Source organism: Sapajus apella, unplaced genomic scaffold (genome assembly GCF_009761245.1).
Source record: "Sapajus apella isolate SASKATOON/1434 unplaced genomic scaffold, GSC_monkey_1.0 scaffold4, whole genome shotgun sequence".
NCBI lineage: Eukaryota > Metazoa > Chordata > Mammalia > Primates > Cebidae > Sapajus > Sapajus apella.
The window spans coordinates 12,942,535-12,962,104 of record NW_022436944.1 but is presented as its reverse complement, the minus strand read 5'-3'; the positions used below and the strand labels follow the sequence as shown (position 1 = coordinate 12,962,104).

The following is a 19,570-nucleotide window of genomic DNA, read 5'->3' as shown; positions in this document are numbered from 1 at the left end:
TATTGTCATCAACTGTAACTAAATCCCATTGCAATGACAGCTCTCTGTTCTCATTTTTGTTATGTGTGATGACAACTTTCCACATTTTTCTATTTATTTGAGTCTTCTAGTATATTAATCTTATTTTATGGCCCCTTATCCATTTCACTTCCTTTCCTAAAACCATGGAGCTCCTGTCAGTTACTTACAAGAGCTCTCATCAACACCTTAAAGATACCTAGAAATCCTGAGCCTTGGATCAATTCTATAATCTGTCTTCACTCCTTCTCTATCTAAGCAGATGAGTGCTCTTGGAGATGGGATCAGAGGGAGTCTAAACATCCGGATTTTGAATCAGTAAAGACTGTTTTTGAAATTAGCTTAGCCTTCCCTGACTAACCTTGTCAATGCCTTTCCCATTCTCTGATGACTTCTTTAACAATTCGCTGATCTTAAGCCCCGTGGCCAACCTCCACTCACTTTATATTGAGTGGATGATGCTCTCTCCTACTTCTCTGAGAAAACAGGCATGCACCCTTTCAAAAATCTCTTGTCCTTTTTATCCCACCTGAAAACAAATCTCTATTATTTCCTCTACTTCCAAGTCTAAAAACTGCCCCTACAGCATGTAGATCAAGCATTTGGATGCAGAAAAATGCCCAGTCACCAACCCACAGCAGGTAATCAACTGCCCACCAACATTCCACCAACCAACATAGCAAAGGCCACCAACAATTCCCGGCTGACAAATGCAACTAAATTGGATACTTAGTTTTATTTTACTTTTCTGTTGGCTGTGGCATTTCTGAACATTCCTTTCTCTTTCATCCTTTAGATCCAAGTGCCCCTGTTCTCTGCACTGTCCTTGCTGGCTCCCTTCGCGCTTCCTACTCCTAATCATTGGATCGTTGAAGTCCTCAGGTCTTTCTCTTTTTCCCTTCTCTCTGTAAGTGATCTTGTACACTTTTGTGATTTTAACTACCACATACCAAGTTCAGCATTTTGGAATCCTTATCTTGCCCAGATTCTTCCATTAAGTTCAGACATTGTTATCCAAATCACTGATAAAGATATCCACGTACATGTTACAAAATCACCCTAAATTCAGCAGATGGAAAACTGGACTTATTTAGGCTCTTCCTCTCAGATTCCCTACAGCATGGGGTGGCACCATCAACCTTCTAGCTGTCCCCTTCATTCCTTTCATTCTTTTCTCTCACCAGGTTCCACTAAGTTTACTTCTTTAACACTGCATCCTTATAATCATCTCTTTCTCACTTAGTCCAAGATTTTGTAATCCTCCCTTGGATTCACTGTGATAGCCTTCCCACCACCTTCCTGTCTCCAGTTTCACCTCCCTTCTCCCTCCACAAACACACATGATCAAAAAAAAAAAAACTTTTAAAATTATCCTTTCACACTGTTGCCCAAGTAATCTTTCTAAACTGCAAGTCTGATCATATCACTATAGATATTAAAACCCTTCACTGGCCCCTCATTACCAAAAACTAAAATTGAAATTCCTCTCTACAGCACTTAAAACCCTTCATAGCTGACTCCCAGCTCCCTTCCTAGTCTAACTGATTTCTCATCACATTTTATCTCACACTTCATTCTCTGTACCACCACTTCTATATCATTGTATATCGATCAACTGGTGGAATTTTCACATTGTTTAATCTATCTATCTATCTCTTTATATCTCTATCTCTTAGAGGTGGGGTCTCACTATGTTGCCCAGACTGGAATGCAATAGCTATTCACAGGCACAATCACAGCACACTGCAGCCTTGAACTCCTGGTCCCAAGCAATCCTCCCATCTCAGCCTCCCAGGTAGCTAAGACTAGAGGTGTACAACAGCATGCCTGGCTTATACTATTTTTAAAAAATGTTCATCCCTTCTATTAGACTGTGAACTCCCTGAAGACAGAATTCTTATTTTACTTACTTCTGTATATTTACCACCTGGAACCCACTAGAAATTTAATAAATATTGACTAATTGGTAGACCATGAAGTATCTTAAAAACAAAGATACTAAACTATTTTTGCAATTGTATAATTAAAAATATTTTTCTAGGAAGACTTTAATTTTCATCATAATTTCTCAGCAACTAAAGGGATGCTTCACAACTGCTAATACATATCTCTCCCTCCCAATTGAACAATAAGGAGCCAGAGAGAATTATGAGTTGAGATTGCCTTTACAATCGGCAGAAAAATAGTACTAGTAAGTGTGAGAGCATGTTTTAGGTCCCCATTATTTACACTGAACTCAACAGAATGATTAAAGTGTCACCAATACACACCAGGGCTCAGAAAAACTGCACATACCTTCCACGCAGCGACAGCCCTCTTGCAGCACCCGTGCATACATATCCACTTTGGACTGAGAAAGGAGCTGGTCCCCAGTCAGGTATGTATTGTGAGAGGAAGCAATGTAGTAGTTGCAGAGGGGTTGATCCATGTCTTGGTACACTTCGTGATGCAACGGGTTAAATATGTCACAAGCAGGACTACGCATGAAGTTCGTGAAGCCTGTGGAAGAAAGAGTAACTTACTACAGCCTGCAAAGCATATATACTTAATGGCTCTAAGAGGGACAAAAGGGGTCAAAAAAATGTTCATAATGATTAACTTATTTACCCTCAGGACAGCCGTTATGGGGAAAACTGGAGCAATGAGAGGTTTGCTTGAGGTCAGTCGTATAGTTTGGATATTTGTTCCACCAAATCTCATGTTGAAATATAATCCCCAATGTTAGAGGTGGGCCCTGGTAGGAGGTATATGGATCATGAGGGTGGATCCTTCATGGCTTGGTGCTGTCTTTGCGACAGTGTATGAGTTCTCCTGAGATCTGTTTGTTTAAAAGTGTATGGCCCCCTCCATTCCACCCTCTTTCTTGCTCCAGCTTAAGCCATGTGATGTGTTTTCTGCCACTTCACCTTCTACCATGAGTAAAATCTCCCTCCAGCCTCCCCAGAAGCCAAGCAGATGCTGGCACCATGCTCCCAGTACAGCCTGAAGAATGTGAGACAATTAAAACTCTTTTCTTTATAAATTACCTAACCTCAGGTATTTTTTTTTTCTTTTTCTTTTTTTGAGTTCTGTCACCTAGGCTGGAGTGCAGTGGTGCAATCTCAGCTCACAGCAACCTCTGCCTCCCAGGGTCACTCAATTCTCCAGCCTCAGCCTCTTGAGTAGCTGGGACTACAGGTGCGTGCCACTCTGTCCGGCTATTTTTTTGTGTACTTTTAGTAGAGATGGGGTTTCACCATGTTGGCCAGGCTGATCTCAAACTCCTGACCTCAGGTGATTCACCTGCCTCGGCCTCCCAAAGTGTTGGGTTTACAGGCATGAGCCACTGCACCCAGCCATTTCTTTATAGCAACACAAGAATAGCCTAATACAGTCAAGTAGACAACATCAAAAAATGAAATATGACTTTTAGGAATAGCTTTTTAAATATAACCTAAAAATATATATAAATTGACTTTTTAAGAATTTTGACTGGGTGGAAGAGGGGCCAAGCCATTTAGTGATGACTGAACTCAAGCTATGCTTATGCAGGGTGACTGATGCCATGCTAAAGCCATGTTATACCAAGAAATACCCTGATCAATCAGCAATTGACAGGTTATTAAGTTCATCTAAAAAACAATCAAGTCAGTACCATAGTTAAGGTAGTACCTCAAAAGTTAAACACTGCCTAAATTCAGGGTGTAATTATTTGACAATCAAATTGGTTTGAAAAAATGCTGCTAATGGCTGGCACATTTTATAACTTTGAAATAGTCCTTAAAGATTTTTTAGAAAACCCTATCAGTTTTTTTTACAATCTTTCAAAATATAATGGCTGGGTAAAAGAGGTTTTCATTAATATAACAAATAAATACATTAATGACTCACAAGTACCTAAATAGAATAATTATTAGGGTAAATTATTTCGAGTCTTCGAAATATATTTGGAAATCTCCTCTGAGACTTAATTTCTTCATGACAACTTTTATGTCCATAACTTAGGAAACCATGTTTAATTCCATTTTTTGGAGCCCTACCAAGGAGAAGATTCATTTCCTAGCACAGAAAAGGCCCAAGTTAGTTTATCATCTGTGGTTTCTTTTAAAATGGTTTTTAATGATATAAGATTTGATTTTATTTTTTGAGACAGAGTCTCACTTTGTTGCCCAGGTTGGAGTGCAGTGGCATGATCTCGGCTCACTATAACCTCCACCCGCTGTGCTCAAGCGGCTCTTGTGCCTCTGTTTCCTGAGTAGCCGGGATTACAGGTGTGTGCCACCATGCCCAGCTAATTTTTGTATTTTTAGTAGAGACAGGGTTTCACCATGTTGGCCAGGCTGGTCGCAAACTCCTGGCCTCAGGTGATCCCCCTCCCTCTACCTCCCAAAGTGCTAGGTTTACAGGTGTGAGTCACCATACCCTGCTAATTATCTAAGATTTTAAATTATTCCTCTTCATTTTAATTACCTACCACCCCAGGAAGTAAATAGATGGTATTAAAACCACCTTGTCCACACTGATCTGGGAGCAGGAGAAATGAGGGGGCCAACAGTCAAAATTGGTGAGATAAACCATGACTTTTTATGCTCTTGTAGGCAACTGATCTTTCATTAAAGATCATCTGCTCTGCCTGAAAGATTCTCCTCTTTGGTGGCAGCCTGCATAGCATTTCTCTGCATATTTTAAGTACATATATAGACATGTAGCTATATTTCTACTATATTATTTATGTCTAACATTCCAGGAGCTAGATTCTGCGTATATAACTGTGAGCAAATTATTTAACTTATTTGAGCCTTACTTTCCTCAGCTATTAAATGAAGTCATTGAATTAATGAGATTTGTGGTTCCAACAGCCTCTCCAAAGCTACCAATTAGGAAAAACAGTCAGTTGCTATCATTTTAAAAGAAAGATGGCAGCCAGGCGCAGTGGCTTACGTCTGTAATCCCATCACTTTGGGAGGCTGAGATGGGCAGATCACTCGAGATCGGGAGTTCAAGACCAGCCTGACCAACATGTAAAAATATAAAATTAGCTGGGTGTGGTAGCACATCCCTGTAATCCCAGCTGCTTGGGATGCTGAGGCAGGAGCATTGCTTGAACCTGGGAGGCAGAAGTTGTGGTGAGCCAAGATGGTGCCACTGCGCTTCAGCCTGGGCAACAGATTGAGATTCCGTCTCAAAAAAAAAAAAAAAAGGAAAGAAAAGAAAGAAAAAGCTAAAAAGAAACATGGCAAGTCACTAGTCTCTGAGAGGACTTATTTTAGGACTGAATTTCCCTTCATGAAATTATCAGGCTGAGGCAATTTCCAAAAATTAGCCAGTTGAGAAAAGCCCAAATATGTCATGGCATCCATCACACATAGCAGTATCAGGTAGACTTGCTTGAAGTGGAAAATGCTCATAGGCATTGCGAAAGTAAGAGAAATAGCAACATTGTGGCCTTTGCTTTGTAGGAAAATATATAGACAGGATTTTATTTAGTGTCGTAGGTTTCATTTGCATTATTTATTAATATAATTCCATGGATATCTCCTGATTTCTTTTCCTAAAAATTTTATTGGAATTTAACTTAACAGACTGAATCAAGAAATGAGAAATTAAGAATATTGGTTATTTTACCTTCTATGCCAAGAACATTTTTCAACTTATTTTCTTCTGAAACTTCGAACTTCTTTATGATGTCAAGACAATAGTCCGTTGTCACATTATTCATCTAAGAAAAACAGAATACTAGTAGAGTACCTGAAATTTCATGAACTATGTTCCTCCACAGTAAAAAGACATTTACTGATTTTGCATTCTTGACAGAGTGCAAAGCACCTAAATGGCAGTGTTTGGGGTTACTAAGTGTCACAGTTCCTTTATCATTGGAGAATGACCATGATCTCAATCTTTCTATGCATCTTTTAGATTGAATCAGTGAAAATAGCCCTTCAACTATATGATTAGACAAATGTTCTCTGTGAAGCAATAAAATAAAATCAGTTATCAATGTGAATCCATTGCCAAAAATACAATCACTATAAGCTAGCAGTTATCTGCAAAATTAACGTTTCCTACACAAACACTAAAGTTTGCAGATTATAAATATATGCAGAAAAAGAATAATTCCCTACCAAAACAGAATATTTCTAAGTACGTGTGTGTGTGTGTGTTTGTGTGTGTGTATGTGTGTGTGTGTGTATGTGTGTGTGTGTGTGTGTGTGTGTATTCATAGAACCATCCACTGAGCAGAGCAGTCTGCTGTGGTAATTGTTAATTCAGGAACACAAAGGAGGAAAATGAAAAGCTAGGTGAGGTAGCTAGTATAACAGAGAACTCTAGAGCTAGACTCCTTGTGTTCAAATCAGGTAGGCTGTATTATTAATAGTGGGACTTTGCATAGGTCGCTTTCCTTTTCTGTGGCTACCTAATAGGGGAGTGATAAGGGTTAAATGAATTAATTTTGGCAAAAACATTGTGTGGCACCAAAAAGGCAGTATATGCTATTAATAATATTATTGAATCAGTCTCAGATTTGCTACATGAACAATATATACTGAGTGTCACTGGGAAAAGTAAACTCTTCAGAAATAATTTCTTTAATTAAACAGCAACATTAAAAATGTGATATTTTGACCAAAAATCCATTTAGTCCCACAATCTAACATTGACATTTAAAAATATAAATGAATAATGATAAAGCATGCTGATTTTGTGAGCTAGTATTTCGTATTTTAATTATATTTTCTCAAAGATTCCATTATTGTTTAGGTTCAATGCTGATGGTTTAATAAAATCTAGTTTTTCTAAACAGTCTATTTAAACTGAGGGGAAACTGCTGCTATATGGCTGTTTTTTGTCAGTTCAAAAGAACACACAATGCCCTCTTTCTTTTCAAAGTAGTATAGTCGCTGATGCAGCCTTTGAGTAAATTTTACAATCCTTATTCTATTCAGGGGCCCATATTACCAGAAACTACCTGAAAATACTATAAATAAATGAAACTACAATACCTCCAAGGAACTCTACTGACCCAGGCAGGCTTTGAGCAGCTCATTAATTTGTCTGCTGTGAGCTAGAGAAATTTGGCACATGCAGGCTAAAACATAAATAATTTTTCACAAAATAAAAAGAACCAAATTGATAATAAGTTTACATGTCATGTGAAGACTGAGTTCACTTTGCAGTTATTTTGTTTATAATGTCATTTGTTCAGAAATGTAGAGGGCTTAAACTGGACTCAGGTAGGCTACCAAAAGCCCATGTAATCTAAACACACACACACACACACACACACACACACACACACACACACACACAAAATAAAGAAACAACAAAACAACTGCCTCACTGAGATGATGGAGCTAACTGCAGGTAAGCAGAGATATGTTACTAATTCAAGATACAATGTAGACTTTTATAATAAAAAAAAAATTTGAAAAGATTCATTGAATTAGCAAAAACATTAGTAAGCATTCTGTGAAGTTCATAAATTTCTGAGCACTGTAGAAGAATTAATGGAAAAAATAATCTACTTTCTACCAAAATTGAGGTATTAAGGATTGACTCTTTGTGAAATATATTAAAACCCCATAATAATGAGAATTGAAATGTAAGAGTCAATCAACTCCCAACCTTCCCCACCCCCGATCTCATTTAATTAATCTCCCAACAGCAAAATCCTGCATGTTACATAATTGAATTTTTATACATTATTTAAGTTATAATTATAAGCTTATTGTATGACTGAAGGTTCAACATAGGTTAATGTTCTTTCCTGTCCTTTTTCACCCTGTTTTGCTTCCTATTTGACAGAGCTGATACAGTAAAACAGAAATTTCTCCCTACTCTAACTCTGTTTTCTATGGAGTTCATTTGAAAGTTTGTCATTGAACATCTGAGTCACTTGCTGTTTCCAATACTAAATATTGTTCTTTCTACACAAGGCAACTGGTGCTAAAAGAAGAACTTAAGATAAAATTTGATTTATTTTAGTAATGACTCTACATTTATGTAATGCTGTCAATGTGCAGTAAAGAGCTTTTACACACATAATCTTAAATAGTTCTTATAATAGTCTCGTAAATTTAGTGTTTTTATCCCTGTCTTATAGATAAAAAACTTAATGTTGAGAGAGGTTATTTGAACATCACCACCAAAGTCACAAAACTGTAAGAGGCAGAACCAAAGTTCAAATTTGGACATTCTTGACTTCAAGTCCAAAGCACTTTCTTTTATAACTATTCTCTGGGCATTTTTCTTTATTTCTACTGAAAAATTAAAATGCTTCCTTTTAAAACTGATTGGTTTTTTAATTTCAATATAACTGAAACTCCTAAATCATTTCTTTATTTCAAATCAGTGATTACAATTTAACTTCTTTTATTATTCAAGATTAGACTCCATTCTCTTTTCCTTTACTGTAATTCTTTATTCTCATCCACAAAAGACTCACTGGTCCTCATATTAAAGGTCAATTAATTTTAGATGAATTAGTTGTAGAAACCAGTCATAGATCTATAAAATGTCCATATTCTGACACTATCTATTTATCCCTAAACTTTCTGTAAGTTTTTTGGCAAAACTTTCCCTGTGAGTGAAAATTTCAAGACAAAGTTGAAGAGGTAAACAATTATATTTCTTATGGCTATGATTCTCGAAAACACCAAATGCAAAATCAATATATCATTTGCAAAAATTCTAATATTGTTAAACTCTTATTTTTATCAAAGTTATATAAAGAAATAAGTCGCAGTTAAGATGCTTTAAAACTAAAACCAGAAGTCCTCCACCTATACCCAGAATCACTCCCCAAAGTTGAAATAGGTATTTATATTCTTTTTTTTTTTTTTTGAGACAGAGTTTTACTCTGTCACCCAGGCTAGAGTGCAGTGGCACGATCTCGCTGCAACCTCAACTTCCCAGGTTCAAGCAATTCTCCTGCCTCAGCCTCCCAAATAGCTAGAATTACAGGCATGCACCACCACACCCAGCTAACTTTTCATGTTTTTAGTAGAGTAGGGTTTCACCATGTTGGGCAGGCTGGTCTCGAACTCCTGACCTTAGATGATCCACCCACCTCAGCCTCCCAAAGTGCTGGGATTATAGGCGTGAGCCACCCAACCTAGCCATCTTTATATTCTTAATTATCATGTTTATAATGCTATATTGTACACTTTAAAAATTATCTATTGACTTCTTATTGTGTCAGATATTATGTTAGATGTTTAACACAATAATAAGATCTTCTGGGTCAGCAAAGCTTTTTCTCTCTCCCTGTCCTCTCAGTATAATTATATCATCCAATTTTTATGAAATATCTTTAAATTATTCCAAGTATGCAAATGTTGAACAATGCTGAGTCTACTGTACACTGAGATTGTGTTTCCTTTTTCATAGAATATGTTTTAGGACTACTTGCTGCCATTCCTACTTATTTGGTTAATTTTTAATGTACCTATCACAGATTTTTCCCAATGACTCTAATGGTCTTTCAAGTTCCACATATGTAATCTCTCATCCCCAGGGAAACTCACGTGGTTTCCTCACATGATAGACCCACAGTTCCAACAGGGTGAAGATGAAATCTTCAAGACTCCCTGAGGCCTAGGCTCCAGAACTTGTACATCAGTTCTACCACAATTTATTTCTCAAAGCGAGTCATTAAACTGGCACCAATTGAAGAAGCAAGAAAATAGAATTCACTTCTTGATGGAAGGAGAGGCAAAGTTGCATTGCAAAGACACATATATACAGGAATATAGGAGTTATTATAGCCATCTTCACAATCTCCATATTTTCCATATAGTACCCACACTCAGACATGTGTGGCATCACTTAGGCAGATCCTCTGGTCCATCCCCCTTACCACTTTATGTTTTAGATAGAGTCTCGCTCTGTTGCCCAGCCTGGAGTATAGTGGCACAATCTCGGCCATATGCAACCTCCACCTCTTAGATTCAAGCAATTCTCTTGCCTCAGCCTCCCGAGTAGCTGGGACTACAGGTGTGTGCCACTACGCCTGGCTAATTTTTTTATATTTTTAGTAGACACAGGGTTTCACCATGTTGGCCAGGCTGCTCTCAAATTCCTGGCCTCAGATGATCTGCCTGCCTCAGCCTCCCAAAGCGCTGGGATTATGGGCGTGAGCCACCACGCCCAGCCCTGCTTACTTCTTCCATACAGTTTTATGCCAGGGTACAGAAGGGACAATTGCCCTGCTACAAGGTTTGGGGGAGAAGATCTGAAGCCCTAACCATATCTTAAACAGACTTTCAACCAATGCTTGTTTTCAACCCCTCCTCTCCTCTTTTCAGGAATATCATGTAACTACCATCAATTCCTAAGCTTATGGGTGGCTTCCCCTGGGCCAATGGAGTTGCTTTGTGGCTTCTCACTGTATGAGACTGAATTTCAGTGCTCTGGGGTCTCCTTTAAATCAGACATGTTTTAAAATTTTGTTGCTCCTCTCCTGTTCTGTTTGTATACGTGGTTTTACATGGGGAGATTATCTTTACTGTATTTTGGTGTAATTTCAAGAGTAAGTGAAGAAACACCTCTAAATGAATGGTCATTTCATTTTCAACTAAGTAAGACAACCACAATAACTATTTATCTCCTCAGACTAGCTACCTCTAATTCATCCTAAAAGGAAACCACACATTTCACAGCATTTGAATGGACTATTTCACAGAAAACATTACTTGGAAAATATATTCAATGCAGCAAAAATATTATGAGATATAATTACTCTGATAATCTCTCAACTGCTTTAATTATGAATAATTAAGAAAAATCAGCCAGGTGTGGTGGCTTACACCTGTATTCCCAGCACTTTGGAAGGCCAAGGCAAGTGGATAACTTGAGGTCATGATGAAACTCTTGTCTCTACTAAAAATACAAAAATCAGCCAGGTATGGCAGCAGGTGCTTGTAATCCCAGCTTCTTGGGAGGCTGAGGCAGGAGAATTGCTTGAATCTGGGAGGCAGAGATCTCAGTGAGCCGAGATAGCGCCATTGCGCTCCAGCTTGGGTGACAGAGTGAGACTCCACCTCAAAAAAAAAAAAAAAAAAAAGAAAAAGAAAAAGAAAAAGAAAAGAAAGAAAAATGATACAGAAATTCAGGAAAACAACTCAAAGTGATGCTTTTATATGAGGAAAGTGCAAAAAAGATAAACATACATTGTCACCAGATGGGATAATTATAAGCAAAAGAGACTTCATAATTATTTCTCATGAGAGAGAAGATACAGAATGACCATGACTCTTACCAAACCATTCTGGATTCAACAAAGGGTAAGGAAGGAAGAGGGCACAGGTGACTCCTATAATTGAATCAGAATGATCAAGGAAACATTTTAGCAGAAAGAATAAAGGGGCTAAAGGTGCAATTTTCAGAGCTACTACATGGGTAATATATAGATCTATGTCAGATTATAATAAGGAGTGGGCCCTGTAGCAGGGAAACAGGAAATCTCTGAAAATCCTCTTGGAATTAACTATCTACATGCATATTTCAGATTAAAGCTTTGTATAAACAGAAACCTACTTTTGACTTACTATAAAGGTAGCCTTAGCTCTTGGATAACAGCAGTATTTTTTAAATTTTTTAAATTATTTTATTTTAGAGACAGTCTTGCTCTGTGGCCCAGGCACAATCATAGCTTATCTGGAACTCCCGGGCTCAAGCAATCCTCCCACCTCAGCCCCTAAATAGCTGGGACTATAGGCAAGCGCCACACACCCAGCTAATTTTTTTTTTTTTTTTTTTTTTTTTGGTAAAGAAAAGGTCTCGTTATATTGTCCAGATTGATCTTGAACTCCGGGCCTCAAGTGATCCTCCTGCCTGCCCCTGTAGCTGGGATTACAGGAATAAGCCACTAGGCCTGGCTAGGAGGATTTTTCAACTATATAAAGGTGCTTTGATATTCCTACCTTCTCTTCCTTCCTCTTCCAATCCATAAGAAACAAAAAAATATAAAGAGCACAGAGGCTTGCTAAGAAAGGCTGCCAAGGGGTGGGGAAATGAAATCAAATTGTCACTCCAGAACCAAAACATTAAAAAGGATTGAACACAAAAAACACTCAGCTCCAATGCCAAGAAATGGATAGGAACTCTAGAGGAGATGTAGGTGATTGTTGGCAAATACGGGATTGGGGTGGGTGGGAAATGAAACAAAGCGAAACAAAACAAAACAAAAACTCTCAATCAACCCTAGTAAATACTTTGGAACCAAAGTTTAGTGGGTATCTGTGATTCTTTACCTGTGGATGGAAAAAAGGAAAGAAGAGAAATCTCAGCCAGATGACTTCTGACTGTACTGGTACTTCCTCGGGGATATAAAAGATAGTGAGAATTCCCTTGCCACAGCCATGTTTTAAGGATGAAAGTCCTAATCAAACAGCAATTGAACCTGTCAAAGGCATAAATTCAATTTTCTGGGAGCTTCAGTGAAATAAAAATCTGAACCACAGGCCAATATTTGATTTCATAAAATCTTCCACAGCATATGTGGCCAGCAGTGATATTTCATTTCACAACTGAGTAAACCTATAAAAGTTGAATATTCTGGTGTCTACACCAATCTTATGTTATCATACGCTAATGAATTACTGTCACATGCATCAACAAATTGCCTTAAATTGGTGCCATTGTGAAAATCCAGTTTTGAAACTCAAAACCCCACAAAACTCTTGACTAATGACTTTCTACACAGTTAGATTGTGTCCCATCTAATAAAATAAATTTTACACTATTTTAAAGAATGTTGAAATGCACAACTTTATAATGATTTTTAAATACACAGCTATTTTCTTAGGATGAATTATTAAAGTAAAATGGTTTGACCAAAGTTTCATAAATTATATTAAATGTTATAGATTGTAAAACTATTCCAGTAAAAGACTGATCGTTCTATAACTTCACCAGAAATAGAAGAGATAGGCACCACATTTGGTGGCATATTTTTTAATCTTTACTAATATGATAGGGAAAAAATAGTCTCTTAGCCTAGATAGTATGGTGAGACCCTGTCTCTAAAACAAATTATTAAAAATTAGCTGGGTGTGATGACACACACCCATAGTCCCAACTACTCAGGAGGCTAAAGCAGGAAGATTGCTTGAGCTCAGGAGTTGGAGGTTACATGATCCATGATTACACCCACTGCACTCCAGCCTGGGTGACAGAGATCCTGTCTCTAAAAAACAAAAAACTTGGTTTTATTTCACATTTTTGAATTACTAATAAAGGGTGAACATTTTCATAGGTTTATTGACTTTGTATTTTTTTTATAGGTTTCAACTGTTTTACTCATTTTTCCAACTTTTTTTTTTTTTTCTCAATGATCTAGGTAAGTATTTGCCATATTAGGGAAATTCACTATTTCTCTCTTTTGTATGTTACAGATATTTTCCTACTCTGTCCTTTAATTTTGTGGTGCTTAATAAAGTGGACCACATATAAACAAAGTTTCAGTACATTAAAATGTTCCTTTGTGATTTTTCCCTCTTGATGTATGATCACTTTTTAATATACTTTTATAAATTTCTTTTGAGTCATACATGTGTAAGTAGCTTCAAGCTAATTTAGAAAATTAAACTAGATACAGTTAATCGTCTGCCAGGAACAAATGTCACAGAATTCTGGCTTCCATTTTCCCTAACTAAAACTTAGTGCCAGAATGTCAACAAAACTAAAAAGAGAGAAGAAACACATGCCCCTTAGCAAGTGACATCCAGTATTGCTATTCAAATGAACTGGGGTAATTCCACTAGCCTGAATGAATTTAAAGACAGTAGTTTCTACTTTTTAACTTTAATTCCTCATATTGCCACAGTTCTGAATATCTTGGGCAAAGGACTTTCCTATTCGTTATTACGATGTTCAATTTGACACTGTGAGATAGGAAAGGCAGATATCAGCTCCCTTTGCATGGATCGGGAAATCAAGGCTCAGAAACAATCATGATTGATTCTTCAACCACTAAAGCTTGCAGTGTGTGGAATGCAGGTGTTTTGGATTCCTGGTCTAATGGTCTTTCCAGTACACTATGAAAGCTCTGCAAGTAAGGATGGAGAAGTAGTTATGTAAAAGAGGGACACAGAGGAGTAAAGATATAGAAAGGACATATCCTCTAAATGAATACATATATTTCTATTATCCTATTCCCTCTTTCGGCCTGTCCTACAGCTAACATTGTTAATAAAGAATCTCTGCCTCTGCCAAACTATCAAAGTACTTAAAGTAACTAATTTTGATAAAAACATTTTGCTAATAATACTATCTGGTTTAATCCTTAAGAACGCAACAACAAATTTCATAAAAAGTGAATCTATTATTTCTAAAATGTATGTGATTATGGTAATAAGGTAAAATAAAACATTAAGTAGGTATTAGCAAGTTATCTAATCACATAGTTGGTTTTGCTGGCTACCTGCCCCTACCTGAAACTATCCAGGGGCCCACCTATAGTTACCTCACTAGCATAAACTCAGATATGGTAAAAACGGGCTCATTATAAATAATAATAAATACTTCTCAGGAAATTCTAAGGGTTTCAGAAGCTCTGTGTCAGGAACTGGAACAAAGACCAAATATATATTTTATTATATCACACCATGACAGACTTGGGGCAGGAGAGTAAAGGAAAAGTAATTTGGAAGAAAATTCTAATGATGTACAGAGCTGTTGGTGTTTAGTACATGGTACCCTAAAGTACAGCACCCTGGCATTCGTGAAAACTGCAGAAAAGGAAAGGTATCTCTGGCCTTATCCCAGCCCTTCCACCCATAAAACCTAGGAAGAATTTTCTGAGCTTCCCCTGAAGCAGGCCATGTGACCCTCATTCAAGAGACCATGGACACCTTCCCAATACCCAGAAGAAAGGAACCAAAGACACAGAGATGCCAAGAAGAATCTGAACAAGCATGCCTTGCTAAATTCCCTATTTACTGTCAATAGACCATCCCCTTGTCCTGTAAACATATTTCTCCATGACTGTCCACTCCTCATCAAACCTAGCATAAGAAATACACAGGTTTGCCTGACTCTCTGGGTCTTCAGTACCTTATAAAGGCTCCTCTGTGTTATTAAAAACCTATTAGACATATTTGTATGTTTTTCTCGTTAATCGGTCTTTTGTTATAGGTACCTCTGCTATGACCTTAGTGACGAGTACGGAAAACATCCTTCTCCACACCCACGGAATTTTACAGCCAAGTACATGTGCAGATTCCTACTTGCCCACTAGGAATCTCACATTGCTCCTTGGAAATGGCCAGATCTGTCCAGCTAATAAACCAGGCAATGCACTAGGAACTTACATCCACAACTTATTTAATTCTCACACTACTCTTCCAAGGGCAATGTTACTACCAAAAGCATTTATAACTCACAAAGTCAAGGATGAAAAGTTAATGCAATCAGATCACAAGGTAAGCAAGGCGTGTTTCCAGTCCTGCTCACTGTCATTCTACCACATAATCTAGTAATTTTTAAAAATTCCTTGCCAAATGAAATGTTAATCTGTTTAAAAGAGGTGATTAATATTACTGATGAAGAGGATGAGAGAAATATTATCAGAAAACATGTTTAATGCATTTAATTTTGGGAGTTTGAAAGAGACATCAAGAAAGGCATTGAAACTGGTTCCTACTTGCGTATTGCCACCTCTCAAATAAGAACTTAGTGTGGTGCTAGTGGTTGGTTCTTTAATGGTATTTAAACAGAATAAATATCCACCTGGAATTACTGGGGGAAAACCAGTCTGTCTGCCTGTTAGTCTCTGTCTCTGTGTTTGCCTGTCTGCCTGTCTCTTCCTCTCTCTCTCTCTCTCTCTCTCTCTCTCTCTCTCTCTCACACACACACACACACACACACACACAGAGGCAATAAACAACAGAAAAACAGGACAGAATGCATACAGATTTTTCTGTATTTTAAAAAGCACTTCAAAGTTCAAAAACTACAAATAAAAAACAAACGTGGAAAAATATTCATCCCTGCTATCCAAAAATATTAACCAAACAAATATTAACTTATTCTATAGCTACCATATTAGCACTAAAAGTGATCCATTTAATAACTAATAATTTGCTCACTGCTTTCTTAATTATAAACTGAAACAAATCTCTTATATATCATTATGGAGATATGTTTCAAAAGCCATGAAAATATTTTATCCTATGGCTCAATAATAAGTAAATCATTCAGAAAAAAACATATATCGATTTGGTTTACCAAATACTTTCTACTTTTTTTCATTCTTGCTAAAGCAAAATGTTAAAGAATCTGATCACCAAATTAATCTCACATTTAAAAAATTCAAATATTGCATTTAAATGCTATAAATGTTTGTTAATATAAATAAGAGCAGATTTTGAATCAGTGAGACTTTTTTGCCATTTATAAATCCAAAAGCAGCATTTACTAGCTCGAATTATGAATGTCAAATAGGTTTTAGACTACACCAAGTGTACCATAATTTTCCAGTGTATGTAGGAGAAAATTAAAGAAAGTTAAAAGAATTAACTCTCAAATGATAATCACTTCAAATATTCAATTTAATTCAAATTAGTACTAAAACCAAGTGAGCGTGATTTCATGTATATTAACAATGTATTACTAATTAAAATTTTTAGTATCTTCACAAAGGTACTTCTTCTAAAGAAGGAAATTTTCCAGAAAAAAAATACAGCACAATAATTATAATAAATTGTATTCTACCTCAAAAAGGAAAAATCCAGCAAACTTTAAAAAGCATGTTGTTTATTTCTTAGCATTCTCTTTCATCATAGACGCTCAAAATCATAAAGTACCAAAAAAAAAAGCTCTTCATTTTGAGCTTTCTGAGGGTAGGTTTTGTCCATTATCAAAACTTGGCACAATGCCTAGGAAATATTTATTCATACAAGGAAATGAATTAATTTGAAATTTTACTAATCCAAGTACCCACCCATACTTCACTCTCCTTCATAGCATCTCACCTTGAAGGAAGAAAACACAATTGTCAAAGTCATCCAGAACATCCTCAGTTATACTTCTTAAGAGCTAGTGGAAATTTATCCCTCTCTGATATTCAGATATTAATCCAATGTTTTATTCACTGGGGCTCTGTGGTAGAAGTTTATCCTGGTTCACATAAAGTCTTTGCAATATCCAGATCCAGATTGAAAGAAGGGATCAAACATGTGACCCAGCTTTTCCACTTAGATATATATTCAAGAGACTTGACAACGTATGTCCACACAAAAACTTGTACATGAATGTTCACAGCAGCATTATTCATAATGGCCTCAAAAAAGCAAATGACCCAAATTTCCATCAACTGATGAATACATAAACAAAATGTGATATATTCATACAATGGTATGTTATTTGGCAATAAGAAGAAATGAAGTACTGATAATGCCACAACATGAATGAATCTTGAAAACATTATGTCAAATGAAGGAAGCCAATCACAAAGGTCACATATGATGTGATTCCCTTTACATGAAATGTCCAGAATAGACAAATAATGTAGATAGAAATATTAGTTGTTGCCACAGCCTGTGGGGGAGAAAGAAATGGGGAATAATTGCTAATAGGTATGGGGTTTCTTCTTAGGGTGCTGAAAATGTTCTGAAGTTAGATAGTGGTTATAGTTGCACAACTCTTTTTATTTTTTTTCAGATGGAGTCTTGCTCTGTTGCCCAGGCGGGAGTGCAGTGGTGCCATTTCAGCTCGCTACAACCTCTGCCTCCTGGGATCAAGCAATTCTCCCTGTCTCAGCCTCCCAAGTAGCTGGGATTACAGGGGTTTGCCACCACACCCAGCTAACTTTTGTATTTTTAGTAGATACAGGGTTTCACCATGTTGACCAGGCTGGTCCAAACTCCTGACCTCAGATGATCTGCCCACCTCAGCCTCCCAAAGTGCTGGCATTACAGGCATGAGCCATCATGCCCAGCCAATAGTGGCAAAATTCTTTTGATATACTAAAAACCACTGAAATGTATACTTTAAAAGGGTGAATTTTATGGTATGTGAATAATATCTCAATAAAGCTTTTATTAAAAAATTTAAAAGTGTTCAAGCACAAGCTGGCTGATTATTTGTGTGAGTACTGTAGAATTATTTCCACTGGTTATTGTACTATAGAGTCCAAATGTTTGATGATTCTTTTAAATGATTTCAACAGAGCTAAATGCCATTGACTTAAAATGAACAAAGGAGTTAAGCATCTTTCTATATTAAGACAATTAGTCCATTAAGGAAATCAAAAGTAAACCTCATCAACTGCACAAAACAAAAGTCTCCCCTCAAGAAGTCTAATATAAAAGGTTAAAAAATTTGAATGAAACATTCATTTGTTCCTCCACTTTAGTGCAAAACAGACTTTGAGGAGATATTTAGAAAGCAGACTGAGAAGACTTGCTTTGCTGACCCTAACTCACCCCATAGAGGCTCTCTTTGCTAATCAGGACCTAATTCACTTAGCCTTTTCACATGATCAAATGCCAGTTTATCAGAATTATCAATGGCCTACCATGATAGTACTTAAGAATTATGTCACAGTTAAATATCTAGCTATTTTATTAGTATATAAATTTATATTTAAAATAAATAAATTTGACTAATTTATACTAATATAAAGTATAAATTTAAACTAATATTATTAATACATCATAGTATTAGTATAAAGAAAGCATTACCATTGTATTAAAATATTAACATTAATTTCTATATGGAAAAATGTGCATATCTGTACTCAATGCATTTAAGGTTAAGAATTATATAACCCAGTGTTCAAGTTACCACTTCCTCTCTTAAAAGCTGCTAAAAATTGTTTTAAATGACTCATGGATAAGATTTTTGTGAACCTGTGATATTTACTCCCTTTGCGAAATTTAAAGCATACCTATATTTAACACCAAAAGAAAGCCTTGTATCTTTCATGAGTACTTTTAAGCAAACTTTCATTTTAACAGTCAAATGATACCTTTTGCTCCACCTTCAAAAACTGAGCCAGTTCTTCCACAGTTAGGTGATCTTTCTTGTCACTGTAGCTCAAAAGCAACAAATAAAGATCTCGTCTCAAAGACATCATTTTGTAAAAAACACAGAACTCTTCAAATGTCAAAGTTCCTTGATTCTCATCTGTGTCAGCTTCCTGAAAAGGGCATAGAAAAATAAAGTAATTTGAAGGTTAGAAATAGGAAATTGAGTACTGGGAAATAATATTTACCAGAAAAGTGCTAGTACACAAATCCCAAGTGGTGAGCACACATGGAACATTATAAAAAGTGACCACATATTTGGCCAGAAAGAAAGTTTCAACAAATTATAAAGAATTAGCGTCATACTGTGCTAACCTACTCTGTGTTAGCCTGACAGACTCCATCTTGCTGAGAGCCAGACAGATTCCATCTTAACCTCCACCTCACCCCTCCCACCATTTCTCCCTTGAGTGCATACCTGGGTCATGCTACTGTGCTGGGTCATGCTGTGCTTAGAACTACAGAGGCATATAACCATTGTAACCATATCCTGCTTGGCAAGCCCGCTTGCTATTGTTAATACCCCCTTGATTGATTGTATGGCA

At 36.7% G+C, this 19,570-nt stretch overlaps 1 protein-coding gene across 8 annotated transcripts in view; it reads right to left on the bottom strand.

Moving 5' to 3' along the window:
* The window catches only part of PLCH1 (phospholipase C eta 1), a 239,344-nt gene that overhangs the window by 63,695 nt on the left and 156,079 nt on the right, over positions 1 to 19,570 (bottom strand). For all 8 annotated transcript variants that reach the window (XM_032262656.1, XM_032262690.1, XM_032262716.1 and 5 more), the window contains 3 exons: positions 18,968 to 19,138; positions 5,623 to 5,716; positions 2,314 to 2,517 (listed from right to left, as the gene is read on the bottom strand). In XM_032262656.1, coding sequence (XP_032118547.1) covers positions 2,314 to 2,517; positions 5,623 to 5,716; positions 18,968 to 19,138 — 469 coding nt within the window. The remainder of the gene's footprint in view (positions 1 to 2,313; positions 2,518 to 5,622; positions 5,717 to 18,967; positions 19,139 to 19,570) is intronic.